Below are 18,830 nucleotides of genomic sequence, written 5' to 3'. Positions count from 1 at the left end.
GAGGATGAATCTGGAAAAATGATCGCCAAAATAAGAAAAACCCTCCGCAGAGCAGGCCTGCCAAAAGCGAGGGAAGCCGCGGCGGGCGGAGAGGTGAAGAGGAGAATGGAATTGAAGGGAGGCCGAGGATGAGCGTGCGGCTTTCCGAGGCGCTCATCTCTGGGGGGAGGGGGGGTCCTGGAGCTGTGTGGTTTTGGGGGTTAAACGGCAGAACATGCTCACACATTAAGCTCCATCTGATCCTTGCCTAACGAGTGAAAAAGCAGTATCTGTGCAAACCACCCCGAGCCCTTTCATCCACGGCCAACAGCACAACGCCGCCGCCATGTGCCAAACGACTCCCTTTCCACAAGCTCTTCACTTCCTTTCCTATTTCTCTTCTTGTCTGCGCACAGAAGAAGTCTGGACAAGGCCCAGGCCACACTAACAGCTATTACTCTATTACTCTAATCAATTCAGAATAACAAAATTCATAGATTAAAACTAAACTTCAGAGCTTAAATTTACATACTGATCATTCAACTCTATATTAGAACCATTAGAATAACATTACAATAAATGTGAAATAAAACATCATAAAACATTCGGCTCCATCGGTTAGAAATAATTAAACTATACTGACCTGCTAATGCTAGTCATCATTCTATTTCTAATTTACTATGTAAATTGATCTTGAAGTGTTATCTTAAGGAATGGCTTGGAAATGCACAAATGCTTAAGTTGTGAGGTATTATCTTGTGAGTAAGGCTGAACACTGGCCAGTGTGCTCATGGAAAGGCAACTTGAATGGTCCAAACCAGTTTGAATTTGTGTAATGTCTGATAGTGGGTTCCAGGTGGAAGGATATTCCATTTCCAAACTTGTGCATCAATTTTTTATTTCTTGATTGACAGTGGACAGCACAGTGGGTGGTAATGAAACTGTCCCAAACTGTTTTCTACTTTACATTTTTTTTCAAATGTGTCTTCGTTTCTCTGCTTTTTCAGTGTATTATATGAGACTTTTCAAGAAACTCAGCATGGCCTGTTGAGACATATTATTTAATTTAAGTCCTTTTTTTGCTTTGACCTTTTTAAAATAATCTGTATTTAATCAAATATGTAATATGTATAATCAGCAAATAATCAGCAAAAAATAGCATATTTGTCTTTACTTTGTCATCTTCTCTCTTTCCTTCTCCCTCATCTTTTCTGCAGCCGTACTGAGAGAAGTTATGGTCCACCAGCCAGTGACAGCAGAGATATATAGATCAGACCATTTATGACCCTCATCATTTACACTCTCACTGAGGCATACTCACCACACTAAAACTTCCTCCGGTGCGATTAGCCCTGCCAGAAACGCCAGATAGACATAAAAGGCTTAATTTAAGTGTAAAGTTCCGACTCGAGACAGTCCTAAATCTCAGATAATGTTATACTAAATATTATCCATTTCACACAACCCTTAGCAGTTGTCACAACTAGTTGTATTTAATTGGAACAAAAATATAAAACCATCATGCTCATGACATCATGCAGTGATCAGATATTTTGGGGAAACTACTGCTGTGAAGGATTAAAATTACTGCCCGAAAATGAGACAAATTTATGGCGAAATGAATTATGTGCCTGCAAATCAGGGCTTACAGGAGTGTGTGCATGCATGTGTGTGTGTGTGCATGTGGGTATGTATGAGTGTGTGTGTGGTGTCACACGTTGGGCGTAGGAAACGGAACAGCCCAGGCAATGGCGGTCCATGTGGGTGGGCAAACATATGTGGCCGGCTGGATTAGGAAGTGGTAGGCCACATTTTTTTATTGCAGAAAAGTCTCTATAATATCTGGCTCTCGTGGGAGTGGAGGAGACTCATACCAGGCTGTCGCCTCCAGACTTGCTTACTTGCGTCTCTGCCTCGCTTTGCCTGGAGTCTTTTATAATTACTGCCAAAACCAACCCATATTGTTCTAAATGAGGTGAACATGAACGAGGTCCGGAAAGAGAGTCACATTCTGCTCCACTCGTCTAGCAGCTACAGCAGCTGTAGCTGTATATATAGTTTGTGTGGATGTTTCACATGCTTTATATATGAATTATATCTCATGTGAGAGTCACTTTAAGCAGCATTATGTGGGAACATGTTATTTATTTGTTCGAGTGAAAGAATTAAACACTTTGAGTCACCCCTACGAGACACATTTTACACATGCATTTCTGAAAATGCAAATCCGTCACTAAAAATTGGCATGGGGTAATAAAATAATATTACAGGATTTTACACAAATATTACACTATAGTATTATTATTTAGTTTATATATGCAGCAAGCATTTACATACCTGTTTCACCAGAGTTACACAGTTCAGTTATCAGCAAACCAAGGCCAGAGTGATCTTACAGGTGAGTTATTATTTTGGTTGGTATGTGTTTTTCATGTGTTTTTTAAGGTCTCATTCCATCATTTTTTCATTAATTTTAAAATGTGTAGTTGTGGTCTCTAGTATGAATGAATGCCATGTGAGCCATTTTTTTGTGAAAACAGTGTTCCGGTGTTTCTGTATAACCCTGCTTTAATTCACTGAATTAGTGGTCAATGAAGAAGGACACGATTTCGTCTCTTGCTCATAAATATTCATACATGCCAATATATCACCTCTGATATCACCACCTGCCATCCCCCCCACAATCAATTTTACAGCTCTAAAACTCAAAGGGCAAAATGTTTTCAGAGATACAGCCCCTTGTTTATACAGATATAGCACTGATTGTATATATCCTTACCCTGTCTCTCTGTCGCGCTCAGCGTGACTTTAGTTTCTGACCGTTTTCGTTTTTCTGCCTGTTCTTGGGCTCCCGATCTCCTTATAAAGGCGTTTTTACGTGGCTGTGTCCCAATTCACTAGCCAGGGTAGCGGTAGTGTATTGGGCCGCAACCCTGACAACATGGGTTCCATCCCGCGTGAAGAGCGATGTGTTTATTTATTAATTTTTTTCCTTTTTTCTTGGGTTTACCTGATTTGAGATCAACTGTTCTGCAATTGGGTTCAACAACCCTCTGGGCTGGAGAGCTACTAGTCTGTAGCACTCCATCCCATTACACTTAATTTTACGAAACAGGGTTTTTTTGTGGCCCGCCACGTAATGACTTGGAAAAAATCTGTCTTGTGGCCAAACTTAATTGCCGACTCCTTTCCTACATATTGTTGCTTTAAAGATGCAACAGTAGATTTCTTTTCCACTTTCTAATCAATTCAAAACTGTGAAATGTGTAGAGCATAATAAAATTATCATTTTAATAATGACATTATAACATATGTATTACATTAATAACAGAGGTAGTGACTTATAAACTGACTGGAACTGGTCTTCTTATAGCAGCAAATTGCAAATCAAATTCCATCAATGTAATGAGGTTTGGTGATTTGGGGTTGTGATGCTACCAGTGCAGATAATATATCAAAGGATGAGAAAATAATTTACTCCAGCAAATGTAAAATAAAATAATAAAAAAGGATGCATTGACACACATTGAAACGTATGGACTGGCCCTCACAGTCCCCTGAGCTACACATCAGAGAACATTTCTGGAAAGATCTTAAATGAGAAAACTGCACAGCAAGCCTGTAAATTAAGAACTATGTTTAGTTTCGTTAAAAAGCATGTTTGTGAGAAATCTGTAAGTGTGAAAAAACTATAAAATGCTTAGAGAAACGCTCTGCGTGATGTGAAGGTTCATTTTTCATACCTATTTAAAGTTCTGCACACTCATCTTTCACAAATATATCTCTTCAGAGATCCAGAAATAGTTCTTGCATGCTGCTATGCTGTCCCTCAAAGAGCATTTTGTTGCAGCTCTATTTTTAAAGGTGTACAGGAGCTGTAAGGCTTTTAGTTGATAACAAAAAGAGCACCTGCAAGCTGTGATTTCTGTCAAGCGAGTGTTTTATTTATTTTTTTCTATTTTTATCTTCTGCTCTGTTTATCCAGTGGATAGAATGTAATACAATGTGCAATAATGCTATATTTACCTGACAGTGGTAGATGTACTCAGGCGTGGTCTTCTTGAACTTCATATTCCACACTAAGGCCACGCCGTCTGGTTCATGAGGGGCATCCTCGTTGTTGTTATAGGAGGCCACCAGCAGCTCTGGGTACTGTAGCGTGAGAGAGAACAAAGACAAGCCGGAGTTAATGAGGAAGAAGATGGACACACAGGGTGAACATGATGATGAAGATGGTTAAGGTGGGTAATGGTACTATAAAAGAAGAGCAGGAGTGTGTCAAGTGTGCAGAAGCGAGGAAGTATTCCCCTGAGAAATGAAGAAGTGTTGACATGTACGAGAGGTCAGAGGGAGAGGTGACTCTACCTGAGGGGACCAGTCCAGACAGGTGATGACCCGATGCTTAGACCAGCGCTCATCATAGAACAGACGACTGAAGGACAGACTAGACCCCCCCTGCAGGTCTCTGAGGGAGAGAGAGAGAGAAATAAGGAGGAGATTAAAAAAGTATTTTTTTAAAGTTTCTCATCTTAATAAGCGACTGGATTGGTAATGATGTTATTTTTATTCCACAATGACAAATAACAAAGAAATGACTCTGAAAAATACTCTGAATAATAACCCAGTATCAGAAGTGCTCTTAATGTTCACTGTGTGACGTGGTATGCTGTGTACAGGCACATTTTCAGAGTATATGTTTGGAATAATCATGCTGAATAAGAGGCTGGGAGTGAATGAGATGGTTCGAGAGCATGTCTTTGAAGAACAAAGGAGCACCACATTAGGGTCCTATCTCATGAGTCACACACACACACACACACACGCACACACATGCACACTTCTACACTTGTTTTCATACAGTTTCAGGACATGGGGTCATAAGTACACTATATGGACAAAAGTATTGGAACAACACTTAGGGCCCTGTGCAAGGTGCATCACGATGCTAATTGCTATCTTACACTCCGCCAATGTTTTCATGCCTTGTGCCTGAGCTGTTAAAATACAGCTGTTAAAATAAAGCTTTCGAATAAACACAACTGGAAAAAAATAAGAGACCATTTCAGTTTCTGAATCAGTTTCTCTGATTTTGCTATTTATAGATATACGTTTGAGTAAAATGAACAATGTAGTTTTATTCTATAAACTACAGACAACATTTCTCCTAAATTCCTAATAAAAATATTGTCATATAGAGCACTTATTTGCATAAAATGAGAAATGGCTGAAATAACAAAACAATACTGAGCTTTCAGACCTCAAATAATGCAAAGAAAATAATTTCATTCAATTCATAATTATAAAATTTTATGAGTTCAGAATTTAATACTTGGTGGAATAATCCTGATTTTTAATCACAGTTTTCATGCATCTTGGCCTTGTATTCACACCCAAGGAAAACAAGAAATGGCCATGGACAACAAGGGAGCCCAAAGTACTTACAAAAGGTGCTCCAAGGAAGGACAAGCAGTGCACCCGAAACAGAGTCATGGGTTTTCCAAGACTCACTGATGAATCTTCTGCTAACATTATTCTTTTTGACAGGTACTACAGAACACCTTCAGAGGTCATTTAGGGGTCTCAATGGGTCTGGGCTTTTTTAGTGGCACAAGAGGTAACCACATAATATTAGGAAGGAGGTTTTAATGATATGGCCAATCAGTGCGCACACATACTTGCAAACAAGTTGAAAACACACACACACACACACACACACGGCCCTCACCCTTCTTTATCCTCGAGGTCTCGGCCGCTGTAGTCGAAGAAGATGTTGGAGTCTTCAGCAAGCGCTCGCTCCATTACCCGAATGCTGCGGTCAAAAAAGATCACAAACTCCTCAGAGTGCAGAATCTGCTGCTTCTCCTCCTCCGTCAGCTCCCGCGGGTGGCCTAACACACACACAAGGGCAGAAATATACAGAGGCACAGTGTAAATAAACATAGAATACGTAAATGGGCCACAGATTTGGTATACAGTGTTTGCAGCTACCTACTGTCATGGAATAACACTAAATAAACTCCTCTGAACCACAGAAGTCATAGCAATAGACTGCTGGAAAGAACAGCCAGTACCCACAATAAGAAAACCCAGAGAGACAAGAACTAACATCCAAACTCCTCTGACTTGCTTTTCCTGCACCGAAAGTGACTGAATTAAAGCATACTGAATTAAATTATTAAATTACGCAAGTTACAGAGATGCCAAAAAAAAGAAGAAAATGTAACACTTCCTATCAATCCTGTATTTATAATGCATTATATAGCTTATCTAATACTTTATATCCCCTAATTTGTATAATTACTCATAAGTATGTATAGTAACATACATTATAAGTTACAAATACATTATAAAGTGTGTGACTATAGAAAGAGGGGACACAATGTCTCACAATATCTGTTCATAACACAATTGGGTAACACTCCATATTAATCCTGTACCTTACAATTACCATGCTAAGTTTGTATAATAATTCATAAATACTTATAGCAACATACAGAACACATTATAACGTTTCATAATGATTTCATTATGCCTTGCAGTACCAGTCAAAAATTTGGACACTCCTTAAGTTTAGTGTTTTTTCATTATTTTAAAAGTCATCCAAACTATGAAGAAAAACATGGAATTATTTGGATCTAAAAAAGACAGTTTTATATTTAAGATTATTCAAAGTAGCACATCGTGTTTAGATGAGAGCTTTGCACATCTTGGCTGGATTATCTCAGTCAGGCTTTCAGTTAACAGCTGTGCTGAACTTATCAAGTGTTAATTCCTTGTTCTCTTTATGTGTTTGAGAGCATCAGTTGTAAAGGTGTGAAGAGGTAGAGTTGGTGAATACAGTGAATATAATGTTCTAATACATGTTATGTCAATAACTACTCAACTCAAGTAATTACTTTTACTTTAAGGAATTGAATTGAATTTTTTTTTTTAATATTTTTTTTAGAAATTTTAAAGTATTCTTGAGTGCAGTCATAAAGACCATCAAAACATTATGATGGAACTGGCTCTCACCAGGAACACCACAGAAAAGTACGACCAGGTGTTACCTCTGTTACACAGGATATATTTATCAGAGTAACCAGCCTCAGAAACCACAAGTTAACAACGACCCTGGATGACTTTAGAATTAATTTACAATTTAGGGAAAAAAGCAAAAATCAATATATATATAAACAGTTTGTATGAACAGTTATGATAAGGCATAATAAAGTCACATTAAGTCACATTTATAAAGTCACATACTTGTACTTTTTAGTATATTTGAGATGTATGCCAGGCTGTCAATTATCATTATAAACTTTTATGAATGATATATGAAGCATTATAAATGTATTCATTATACATTATTCACAGGCCATTGTAAATACTATTAAAAGGCATTTTTTAATCTTTATGAAGGCACATACCTCTACTTTATAACATGTTATGTATGCTACTATAAGTGCTTATGAATTATATTTAGGTATTATGTATGCTATATACTGCATTATAAATGTATTCACAATGCATTATGAATACACGTTTCATATAAAGTGGTACAGAAATAACTACAAAGACAGTAAACAAACACCCAGTAAGTAAATAAACAAATAAACACATTAAGCCTCTGGTCATTTTCTCCATATAATGACTGCATGCTCACTTTTTTTTTTTTGATGTTACTGTGATTTTCTCCCAGACTATTAGGGGCCCTTTACTTTGATCTCGGACCACTTGATTCGCGTGGACCCCCTCTTTTTTTTGACGACTCATAAGGAAGACAAAGGCCTGATCAAAGTGTTGGCAGAGTCAAAGCGGCCGTGTGCCCAGCCCAGACAAGGCCTCTCGCTCTCCCGCTATACTTATTTACTCCACACACGCGCACAAAGAATGCACTCTCTGCTCCCTTTGAAGTCCACTCGCCGGGGTCAAGTGACATTAATTTTGAATCGGGTCTGACCCACAATGCCGTGGAGCTGATAAGCAGGACCCCCGGCCCAGAGAGATTGGTATCTGATATGGCGGCAGGAGTCACACGCGAGTAGCCACGCAACGCTCCAACGAGCCTGCTGGGTGACGGAGAGGTTCTTCATCTGAGTCAGCCAGGCTGCTGAAGCTGAAAGATGCTCACCTCTGTGCAGTGAAATCTAGAGGTAGACAACCTGAGAAACATCTAATGCAGTGACAAATACAGTAGAATTACTAAATGCAGCTGTAAGTACAATTTACGTTTAATAACTTAAAGTACTTTACATAGTAAAGAAACCCAAACAATATACAGCTCTGAAAAAAAAAATTAGAGACCACTTAAAAATAATGGTTTTCTTTGATTTTATCAAATTGAAAACCTCTGGAATATAATCAAGAGGAAGATGGATGATCACAAGCCATCAAACCAAGCTGAACTGCTTGAATTTTTGCACCAGGAGTGGCTTAAAGTTATCCAAAAGCAGTGTGTAAGACTGGTGGAGGAGAACATTCCAAGATGCATAAAAGCTGTGATTAAAAACCAGGGTTATTCCACCAAATATTGATTTCTGAACTCCTAAAACTTTATGAATATGAACTTGTTCATATTTGAGGTCTGAAAGCTCTGCACCATTTCTTGTTATTTTTAGCCATTTCTCATTTTCTGCAAATAAATGCTCTAAATGACAATATTTTTATTTGGAATTTGGGAGAATGTTGTCCGTAGTTTATAGAATAAAACAACAATGTTCATTTTACTCAAACATATACCTACAAATAGCAAAATCAGAGAAACTGATTCAGAAACTGACGTGGTCTCTGACTTATTCCCAGAGCTCTATGCTGGAACTGTGCAGCAACTGTGCTTGGCTACCAGCACTGGTTGTGATCAGCAGTAATCCACACCAAATCTGATGCTGCTAAAGCACATCAGCTGTAAAGTTCCCTCACTTCTTTTTGTTCCTTCCTTCATCCCTCCATGTTCTTTTGAGGTAGAAAGGGAGATTTTAGCAAAGGATGAGAGGAAGAAGAACAGTAAAAAAGGTGTCTGGATGGAGCACATGTCATATTAGGATGCTGATTTTTAAAGGGAGGCCTTCTCTTGTGCCTGGATGTGTTGCAGCTTCTATACTTCCAATTTACTGACTCAGCAGTTCTCAGCTTTTCTAATTTATGCATTTGTTCCTCAGCTTCTTTTGTCTTCAATCTCCACCGTAATTCAGGTTCAGGTAGACCAATTAAACAGAGTGATTTTCCATCCTGAAAATGTGGCAGTTACTTTCACAGTTCAAAGATAGAAGCAATTATGTTCAATTAAGAGGTAATTGTGTCTTTCTTAGGGATTCTCTTTCCATTCTTTCTCTCTGTGTGAGTTCACGTTTCAGTGTGCTATACAGTGAGGGACATATGCACGAGACTGTAATCCATAGTTCACACCTAAACAAACTAAAGACCTGTTAGCTAATATCTCAGGACTTAAGCAGCATTAACTCTTTCAGGCACACACACAGAATTTCTTTCAGAATGTCAGATTTACTAATATGGACAGATTACTGGGTTGAGAAAGGTCAAAGGTCATTACTGAAGTGCACTAGGTGGCATTAATTTGTGTCTTTTATTTAATAACATTAGCACAATGGGCAGTTTTTATTGTTTGGTGCCATACAGGCTGGTTATCTCCTTAAAAATATCAATAAATAATCACATTAAATGTTCACTTGGCTGAACAGGTCAAAACATCAGTGTTCCCAGCTTTGCACAAAAACTACAGAGAGCTGTATGACTCTCAATTTAAATTTAAATACAGCCACCACTGAAAAGTTCTTCTCAGGTGTGAGAAATTTTCCTTCATACCAGTACCAGTGAATTAACTGCAATATAAGACACTTAAAGTCCTACTACACTGTGGATACTGGCACGGGTGTGCAGCAGACATAATAAGCACAAGGCTGAAGGCAGCCCGTCTTTACTTAAACACTAAGGATCATCCAGCTCTCTGTTCTGTACATTATAAATCAGTTTCCTCTCATACATGTATGCAAAGCTTAACCATGCTTTGATTAAACATGTCTGACTTTGCTTCAGTATTGTTTTTAGTATTTCATAACACACTACGAGTACAAATGCTTGTGGACACACGTTAACCTTCTTTCATGCCAACAGAACAGTATAGAGTAGGGCCCAGCATTGAGCTGTGGAGCAGTGGAACTGTGTTCTCTGAAATGATGCTTCTCCATCCAGTACGTTTGGGATGAGTTGGGGAGTTTGGGATGAGAGGGGGTGGTACATCCTGACCTTACTAATGCTATTGTTGCTGAATGAAATCAAATCCTCACAGCAATGCTTTAAAATGTAGTAGAAAGCTGTCCCAGGACAGAAGAGGCAGGTACTCCAACAAAAGCAGGATAAAACGTTTTAATACCCTTGATTTTGGAAAAAACTATGAATGAGTGGGTCATATTCAAATGCAATACAAATAGCTTACAGCAAATAATAATTAATTTTAAAATAGTCAGTATCACTAACTGAAACCACCAGTACTCTATCAATTATCCTATAAACTCAGTCTCTATGATTAAATTCTTTATACAAAAAAAGAATGGGTCATAGAGTTAAATGTTCTCTACCTCATGAATTAGTCTTTCATATTTCTTTAAGCTTTTGGCTTGATTAACTGAGTGTTGATGAAATATGGCTGGGGTAACTGTAGAGCATTCGCTGAGGTGGAACATCAGTAAGATGCAAAGCATCAGAAACAAAAACGGAATTTGTGAAAAACAGCACTTTTCCATGCCTGGCTTGTCTACACAGCTTTGTTAAATAAGAATGTTTCAGTTTATTGCATCATTTGCTGTTGGGACACAGTGTTCCTGGTTAGAGTCGTTTTTTGGCGCACACGCTACCTGACTGTTCCTTTTAATGACTGGTGGTCTTTACCTAATTAACAGCAAATAAAGTGGAATGATATAAGCATATCTTGAGTTGAGAAGGTCATTATTGGGAGATACAGACCACTGAACTTGTGCATCATTCTGTAGTTCTCATTTGCTTACAAAAATCGCATAAATTACATTCTGTGGTAAATTAATATACTCAGAAACCCATTTATAATACACATGCTTTTTTTTCATTTAGGTCATTTTGGAGACAAATCTTTAAAATGGTTAAATGCACACTGAATTATTGGCATTGGGCTGCAGTATCTTAAACAACTGCACAAATCAGCATGCTTTACCAGTGTAGTATTAGAAAGTTTAATTAGAGTTTATACTGTCGTTTATCATGACAGTGTACCAATATATCCAATATGACCAATATGAAATAAGGCTTGCGCAACTCTCTGCTTAACCACCTTGGTCACACTAATAAATCAGCTAAACCACCAGACTCTAATTAAATGATATGCAGTGGTGGTCAATAACTAAGCTGAGCTGCTAAACCAGCTGCATTACCAGTATAGGGTATGTTTTCACCATAGAATGCGATGGATGCAATGCTTTGAAATTTCTGCCACTGATAATCCAGAGAGGTTAGACCCTTTTGGGCACAACAACATGATGTCAACTACAATATTAAGCAGAATTCATTAAAAAATTAGATTTTTTATAATTATTATTTCTTATGTAAAGAAATTAAAAAGCACACACATTTTATACAAAACCATTAGACTGTTAGGTATGAGTGACCAATTGGCTACTGAGATGGAGTCTTTATATGACGGTTCTACCAATGACCTTGGTCTAGACCTTGGAACCCAGCTAGTGACTTTAGAATAACCACATTAGGAGAACTTTTGCTTTGTAAATTTGGAGTAGTGTTACTATATATAAAATACTGATTAGAGAAATATGTTGATAGGAGTTAATTTGGCTATCCAATTGTCCCACCCCTTTGTGTGTCCCCATCATCAGTGGCACATGCGACCCTAGAAGGATGCGGACGAGCACACGCCTCCTCCGACACGTGTGAAGTCAGCCACCCTTTTTTCGAGCTGCTGCTGATGAATCATTACCTGAGCAGCTAGCAGCCAGCGCGCTCGGACGAAAGCACAGCGGCTAGGTTCTGATACATCAGCTCACAGATGCCTCGTGCCGCCCGGCACCACCTTTTGAGCATGATGGGGAGAGAGCGCCATCTACCCACCCGGAGGGAGCAATTGTGGGCCAATTGTGCTCCCTCTGAGCACCGTCAGCTGATGGCAGAGCTACACGAACGGGATTTGAACCGGCAATCTTCCGCACATAGTGGTAGCGCATTAGACCACTGGACCACGTGTCTGTAAGTTTTGGTCATTTAGAGATCTCTATGCTGAGAGTGTGCTATTGCATTGGGCATGTTGTAAAGTATATTTAAAACATGCATTGTTTCAAATGTACTTAAAAACAGAACTGATGAATCTGGTTAATTTTGCCCAGGTCTTTAGCAGACGAAGACTGAGATTGCTGCTGTGTTATCTCCATGTTCGCAGTAGATCTTGTATCAGTGCCATTACCAGCACTGCAGTTATTTAGGTAAACAGCAAAAGCTGTATTGGCCAGAAAAAATCCCAGGAAAACCTACCAGACCACACTGTTTTTGGAATGAATATATTAGACTTATTAGACACAAGAATGGTGGCAGAAAGAAATGTATGCCATTTCTTAATATATTTTGTCCCTGTTTAATGCCACTGCTTTCAATTTTATTGACAAAGAATTTTAAGCTCTGTTTTAACAAAAAAATGCTATCATTTATATAACAGTAAAAATACTGTACAATGTCATGTCTTGGTATTTTAAAGAGATGTCTCCATCACAAACTCTCAATTGGACATTGAGAAGATCCAGCATGCAGGAGTCAAATGGATTCAATTTGTACCAGGTAAATGAATCTGATAATGCAAAGCAGCACATGCAGATCAACACACACACACACACATATTCCATATTACCTTCCTTTGAGTCCTTGTTCTCCTCATCCTCCTTCTGGTCGGACTCCAGGCCTGCTTTGGGCTCTGTATTATCTTCATCCTCCTCTTCTTCTTCTATCAGGAGACAAAGAAAGGTCAGGTTCACTGGCATCAACTCACTTCACTTATGTTTGCCATCTGCCAAACCTGTGCCTCCACCCACCTCCCCACTCAAACCCCCCACCTGGAATGACCCAGCCTGAGCTCCAGCTCTGCCTCCTCTCACTCTAATGTCTTACAGATCTTCTGTACCTGACCCACAGACCCACACACAGGCCAGGCTCCTCACAGATCTGGCCGCATCGAGATCACGGCTTTCCATCATAGCTGCAGCCTGCCTGGCCTTGTTTTTAATCAACATGGCTCCTTGTTTTCTCACCGGTGTTGGCTGTGGATTTGCACAGCTGCATTTTCACAAGCGTGAGGCAAAGACAAACAACACAGTGCTTTAAAATTTCACCCAGGTTCTACCAGGAACATGTGTGCTCCACGTGTGTGAGTGTGTGTGTGTGTGGGTGTGCTCACGTTTGCAGCTACGTGTGTACTTGAGTAAATCAAGATGTCCTCTGGGAGGAGAATACTACAGATACAGATACCCTACAGGAAGCAGGGCTGCTGAGTGGCGTGCCTCTCTACCGACCCAACCCCCACACCCCCCTCAGCTGTGCCGTACCCCCAGGCCTCGAGGACTCACCCCCCCAATTAACCCAGTCACCCCAGTCAAAGAACTAGCCCGGTGCTGCTCTCCTCCTCTCCCACAGGCACCTGCCTCTGGCCTCCTCCACGCTGGGCATGTGTTTCTAACCCGCCCCGCGGCCCCCCGTGACCCACGCCCGCGCATGGCAAAGGGCCTCCGAGATGCTTAACACCCATCAGACACCTGCGGACGAGAACACACGAGCAGCCGCACGCTAACACACACACGGGGCTCTGTGGGATTGTTTTCTTATTGACCTCGGGGTGCCAGAGGTTAACAGGCAGGGGTCAGGCTGACAGTGGCCGCCCAGTCCAGAGGAGGAAGTGATCCCATCACGCCAGACATGCCACAACTCACACACTCAACACCAGCGTGTTTGTTTTCACACCAGCTGAGAAGGAGCGCTGAGCCTCGGGGCTTCCCCAACAATGATTTCAGCTCTGCATGAATGTGCCCCCAGACACTGCTGCCCACTATCAGAATGAAGCCGCTGTATTTTGATGGAGCATGTGCGGCCCATCCGATGCGATAATATTTTTTATATGCTTATTTTCTCTTTACACATTACTCAATGAGACCATCATAACGACACGCTGCTTCTTGTAACAGTGGAACATTAATCTGTATGTCAAAAAGTTTGTACAATCAAGTCCTTTCTTTTAAAGTTTGAGTGTAGCGTCCAATATTTACATAGGAAAAAACAGCAAATAAACATTATTTAGCAATACTGTTTCCTACACTCTTTCATCTCCATCAAATTGGCTTTCTTTCTATGAAGGTAGGTTTGAAGTAGGTTTTACCATGATAGCGACCATGCATTTACAATACATCTGACATAAGAGATAATGGATAATATATAAAACAATATCCAGTTTTGACAATATAAAGTATTTGAATTTTGAATAGTTTCTGATGTATTTTATTCAGTTGTTCACTAAAATTGGCATATTTTATGCTACATGCTTAATCTAAACATCTTTCTTTTTATGAAGAGTACGTTTTTCAGTTAAACTTACTACTGGTCACAGGTTTGTGGGTTTGAGACCTGTGTCTGCTACTATATATGCAGGGGAATGCTGAGACCCAGAACATGGCCTTTAATCCTCTGTTCCAAGTGTTCCACAGCATGGCTAAACCTGTGTTCAGGGTATCCCAGCTTGGGAATACGAAAAGAAAAAATCTTAAAAGAATATAAGACTTTAGTAACGCAGTTTTTTTAAAATAAAAATCATAGATTTGCTTAAATATTGGACTATGGTCTAGATATTGTACAACCCTAAAGACAGGTATCTTTACTACCTCCTAAAAATGACTCTTAAACAGGTTTGGCCCTTTTTATGTCCACCATGAGACACATTAGGAGCCCTATATTACACATGAATATTTTTTGCATCCTTGGGATGCCAAACACACACTGACGTGCCATAAACCAACTGAACAGAGGATGGCTTGCCTATAGATTGCTAAAATAGGGCCCTAGATCTTTAAAATTGTTAGATTAATTTCTTATATTACAGTAGGTATTTGATATCTGATTTATTAGCTTTAACATTACTACATACTACCACAATACTATATTAGATGGCCAATATATGAGTTGACAGCTACATACTGGAATCCATTAATCCACAATCTGTAATGCCTTTTTTATACTACCTGTCAGAAATAAAGCAAAGCCTGAAATAGTGCTGCACAGTTTGAAAGGGTTTGAAGAGTCTGAATAATTCATACATTTGCTTTTCTGCACCAGATGGCAGTTTATGCTGCTTGTCAGTTGATGTAAGTGGAGGATCAATGTTGTTCAAAACAGCATCAGATGGGCCCAGCAGATTTGATCTCTTCTATATTTACCTGTAATAACAACATATTTTATAGCATGAAAATACCAGTAGGATCAATATACCATTTTATTCTCACACTGTTCAAACATGACTCATATGCACTTTAAATGTATGTCAGAATCACTTGTATTTGGATTTGTGTATTACAAAAATAGAATCCTATATTACCACAGGGCTAATACCTCATTGACAAAGAATGCCCATCATCGTTGACTTCTATAATTCACCTCTACATGATGTCAATGTGAAACTATTCTTCTCACCTGTAGTGATCACATTTATTTACTTCTACCTGGCAACCGAAGCCTCTGTTTTACTGCTATAAATTATATTAGTTACATATTCATTTAATACATACATTTTTTACATCTATGGCACCAAACAAATGTTACCTGGATGTAAACAACACATCTGCTGTGATACAGAAATTGTATGGACTCCATTTTTAGAACCTTATACTGTGTCACACTCATTACAACTCCATTAGAAACAATCTCTGTATTATAACACATTATGAACCATGTTTTATTAAGTGATATGCATGTATGACTATTAGGGGTGGGCAATATTATATCGTATACAATATATCGCAACACAGAAATATCATGATTTTAAAAATCCATATCGTGATAATAAGCATGGTTTGTCTTAAAAGTAGTCTATTCTTTACTTTGAAGCTTTAAGTGTATATATTGTATAATTGTTTTAGTTTATAGTCTTTGTTTGCAGTTTTTATGCACAGAAATATTCTGCAATATTTTTTGCTGAATTATATTATTTTATGCTATATTATTTATTTTCCCGCATTATGATTATACTATTATCCTATTTTCCTGAAATTAATTAATTATTTTTCTGTTTTCCTATATTGCCAAGTATATCGTTATCACAAAAATACCCTGAAATATCGTGATATTATTTTAGAGCCATTTCGCCCACCCCTAATGACTATAAGGGGTGTATATCAAGCACTATACACAACCGTATTAGTGATGTCACATAACGGTTTATACATGCATTTATTAAGCTTGAATACAGAATTTAACATTTTTTTGTCCAGGTTCATAAAAATAACATCAGTTAACGATTAATACTGTTACTAAAACTGCAAGAAAATCTGCCATATTCATTAAAACATTATAAAACACTAGATGTCTCAGAACAGAATATAAAAATAGACAGTGTTTTCTAGATATTAAAGAATAATCTAAAAAGCTTCTGTGAGCTAAATTTAAAGCTGGACTGTGAGGTTTAATGTGCTGCTGGTATCAGTGCTGAGCCATATTCTTCTGGAGAAGCTGTGGGTGAGTGTGGATCAGTGACGTGAGCGAGGTCTGGGCCAGAGCGAATGCGGTCAAGCTGCTGAATGTGACCGTGCCTGCAAGCCAGAGACCAGCGGGGAACCGAGGAGTTCTCAGGCCCAGACAGGCAGCCAGCCAGCAAAGCCCAGACCACACCACACCATACCACCACCCCACCACTACTCTCTCTCTTTGTCTCTCTCTCTCTCTCTCTTACTTTCTCTCTGTGTCTCTTGCTCTCCTACTCCATCTGTTTTTCTGCTGTACTCTGCTGGACTCTGAGGTGATACTCTTTGCATAAGCTCTGCGACTCACTCTCTCCATTCTGGGTCTGTGTATCTGTCCCATCAAAATATATTACAACAATTAGTCGATATAATCTACAATATAGTCGATTATTTAAATGTGCCGACTACAAATTTTAACTGTTGACTAATTGTTAATTTGTAACAGTAACGTATTACACAGTGCTAAACATATTTACTCACTAAATATTAGTACTTTCCACATTTAAACACATCTAGACATTTAAATGTCTTTTAAATCTCATGTTCAGCTGTTTCTATTTTTTTTTAAAGATAGAGGACATGGCAGATAATCATTGTCTAATCGGCTATTTGAAAAAAAAAAAAATCACCAGATTAGTTGACTACCAAAATAGTCATTAGTTGCAGCCCTACCTCTGAAAGAGGTTAGCTATCACTGTTAAAAATATAACTTCCTAATTTTTTTTTTTTTTTGTGGAAGAACCTCTCTCTTATAGGGATTTGAGGAACCATGGAGGAAAAAAATGTTTTTTAGAACAAAAATATTTCCTAAAGGTTCCTTGAAGCACTTTAAGAGGTTCCTTTACAGCTTTAAATTGAGGAATTTGAAGTCATTTTAACAGTGTAAATTCTGCAACTGTGGAAAGGGGACAAGAGAAGTGAGTAAGTAAATGAGTGAGTAAAATTTGCTACATCCACACAATCTTATTATACCAATAAACCAATGAACTGGCTGCAACCCTGTTGATGCAATACGTTTATTCATATGGAAAGGATTTATAAGATGGCCTATTTGAATCAAGCAAATTTAATGCATCAGTGACTGGTCATGACCTGATTTGACCAGTTTTTGGGAAAGGATGATGTGCTCCAGTAGGGATGAGGGAAAGCTGAGAGGCTGCACAGCGTGATGTGGTCAGCCTGACCACAGAGACTGGGACAAAATCGAGACGGGCTTGATTCACGATCATGGCTAAGAGACCATAGGTTAGCAAACAAGGCGAGAGAGGCATGTCATGAACCCGCGGGTCCCTGCGGCTTCCTGTCCGACTGTACAGCCAGGCATATTTTCATGACCCCAGAACAGCCTCTGTAAAACATCAACACTGTCTGTTTGCTTGACATTCACACGGGTGAACCGCACGCACTCCTTTCGGCAGGAAATCTCGGAGACAAGCTGTAAATTAAATAAAGTCGTAATACCATAACAGTTTGATTTAAAAGGAGTTGATCTCTCCGCGCTATTTAAGACAACGGTGAACTAGCGACCCCACGGGGCGTCCGGGTATTAGAGAGAGCCCTCCGAGATGGAGAAGGGAAGGAGTAATGAGAAGGGACAGCTTTAACGTAGTCCCACTACTCTATCCCTCGGCCATTTAATCCCAGTCACGAGATACTTTTCCTTCCACCTGCCGCGTAATACCAGACAGCTCTGTGGGGCAGCGTATTAAGCTCTATCCTCCCTGCCTGCCAGTTTGATGAAACTCTGGGCCTACACGGCACTGTAATGACATCTTCCGCTTCTCGCAGCCATTCAATCTTCCCTCAGCTTCCTCACGCTGCTCCAGTCAATTCGAATCCTCCCCGCGTCACGCTGTTCGCCACAGTAACTACGCTCAGCCCGCGCCGGACGGAGAGCAAAAGAGCTGTATCTTACAGGTTCAGAGCTAAGACAAAACACTGCAATAATTGATATATAAAAAGCAATCTAGGACTCATAAACAGCTTCACTGCCATCCCAACCATATAATCCATGAGAGCCTGCGTACATACACTTTATAATCAGATTACTGCAGAACACTGGAGTCAGTATCAGTACTCAGAAATAATGCGTTTACATGAACTTGG

At 39.3% G+C, this 18,830-nt stretch overlaps 1 protein-coding gene across 2 annotated transcripts in view; it reads right to left on the bottom strand.

Annotated features, from left to right (window-relative positions):
- LOC103027766 (cytoplasmic dynein 1 intermediate chain 1) overlaps positions 1-18,830 on the bottom strand; it is a 97,864-nt gene that overhangs the window by 40,151 nt on the left and 38,883 nt on the right. For both annotated transcript variants that reach the window (XM_007259820.4, XM_049475416.1), the window contains exons 7-10: positions 12,860-12,952; positions 5,705-5,867; positions 4,345-4,444; positions 4,006-4,131 (exon numbers count right to left, since the gene is read on the bottom strand). In XM_007259820.4, coding sequence (XP_007259882.3) covers positions 4,006-4,131; positions 4,345-4,444; positions 5,705-5,867; positions 12,860-12,952 — 482 coding nt within the window. The remainder of the gene's footprint in view (positions 1-4,005; positions 4,132-4,344; positions 4,445-5,704; positions 5,868-12,859; positions 12,953-18,830) is intronic.

The sequence above is a fragment of the Astyanax mexicanus genome, chromosome 3, assembly GCF_023375975.1.
Source record: "Astyanax mexicanus isolate ESR-SI-001 chromosome 3, AstMex3_surface, whole genome shotgun sequence".
Lineage (NCBI taxonomy): Eukaryota > Metazoa > Chordata > Actinopteri > Characiformes > Acestrorhamphidae > Astyanax > Astyanax mexicanus.
This window is presented reverse-complemented; position numbering and strand designations above follow the sequence as displayed.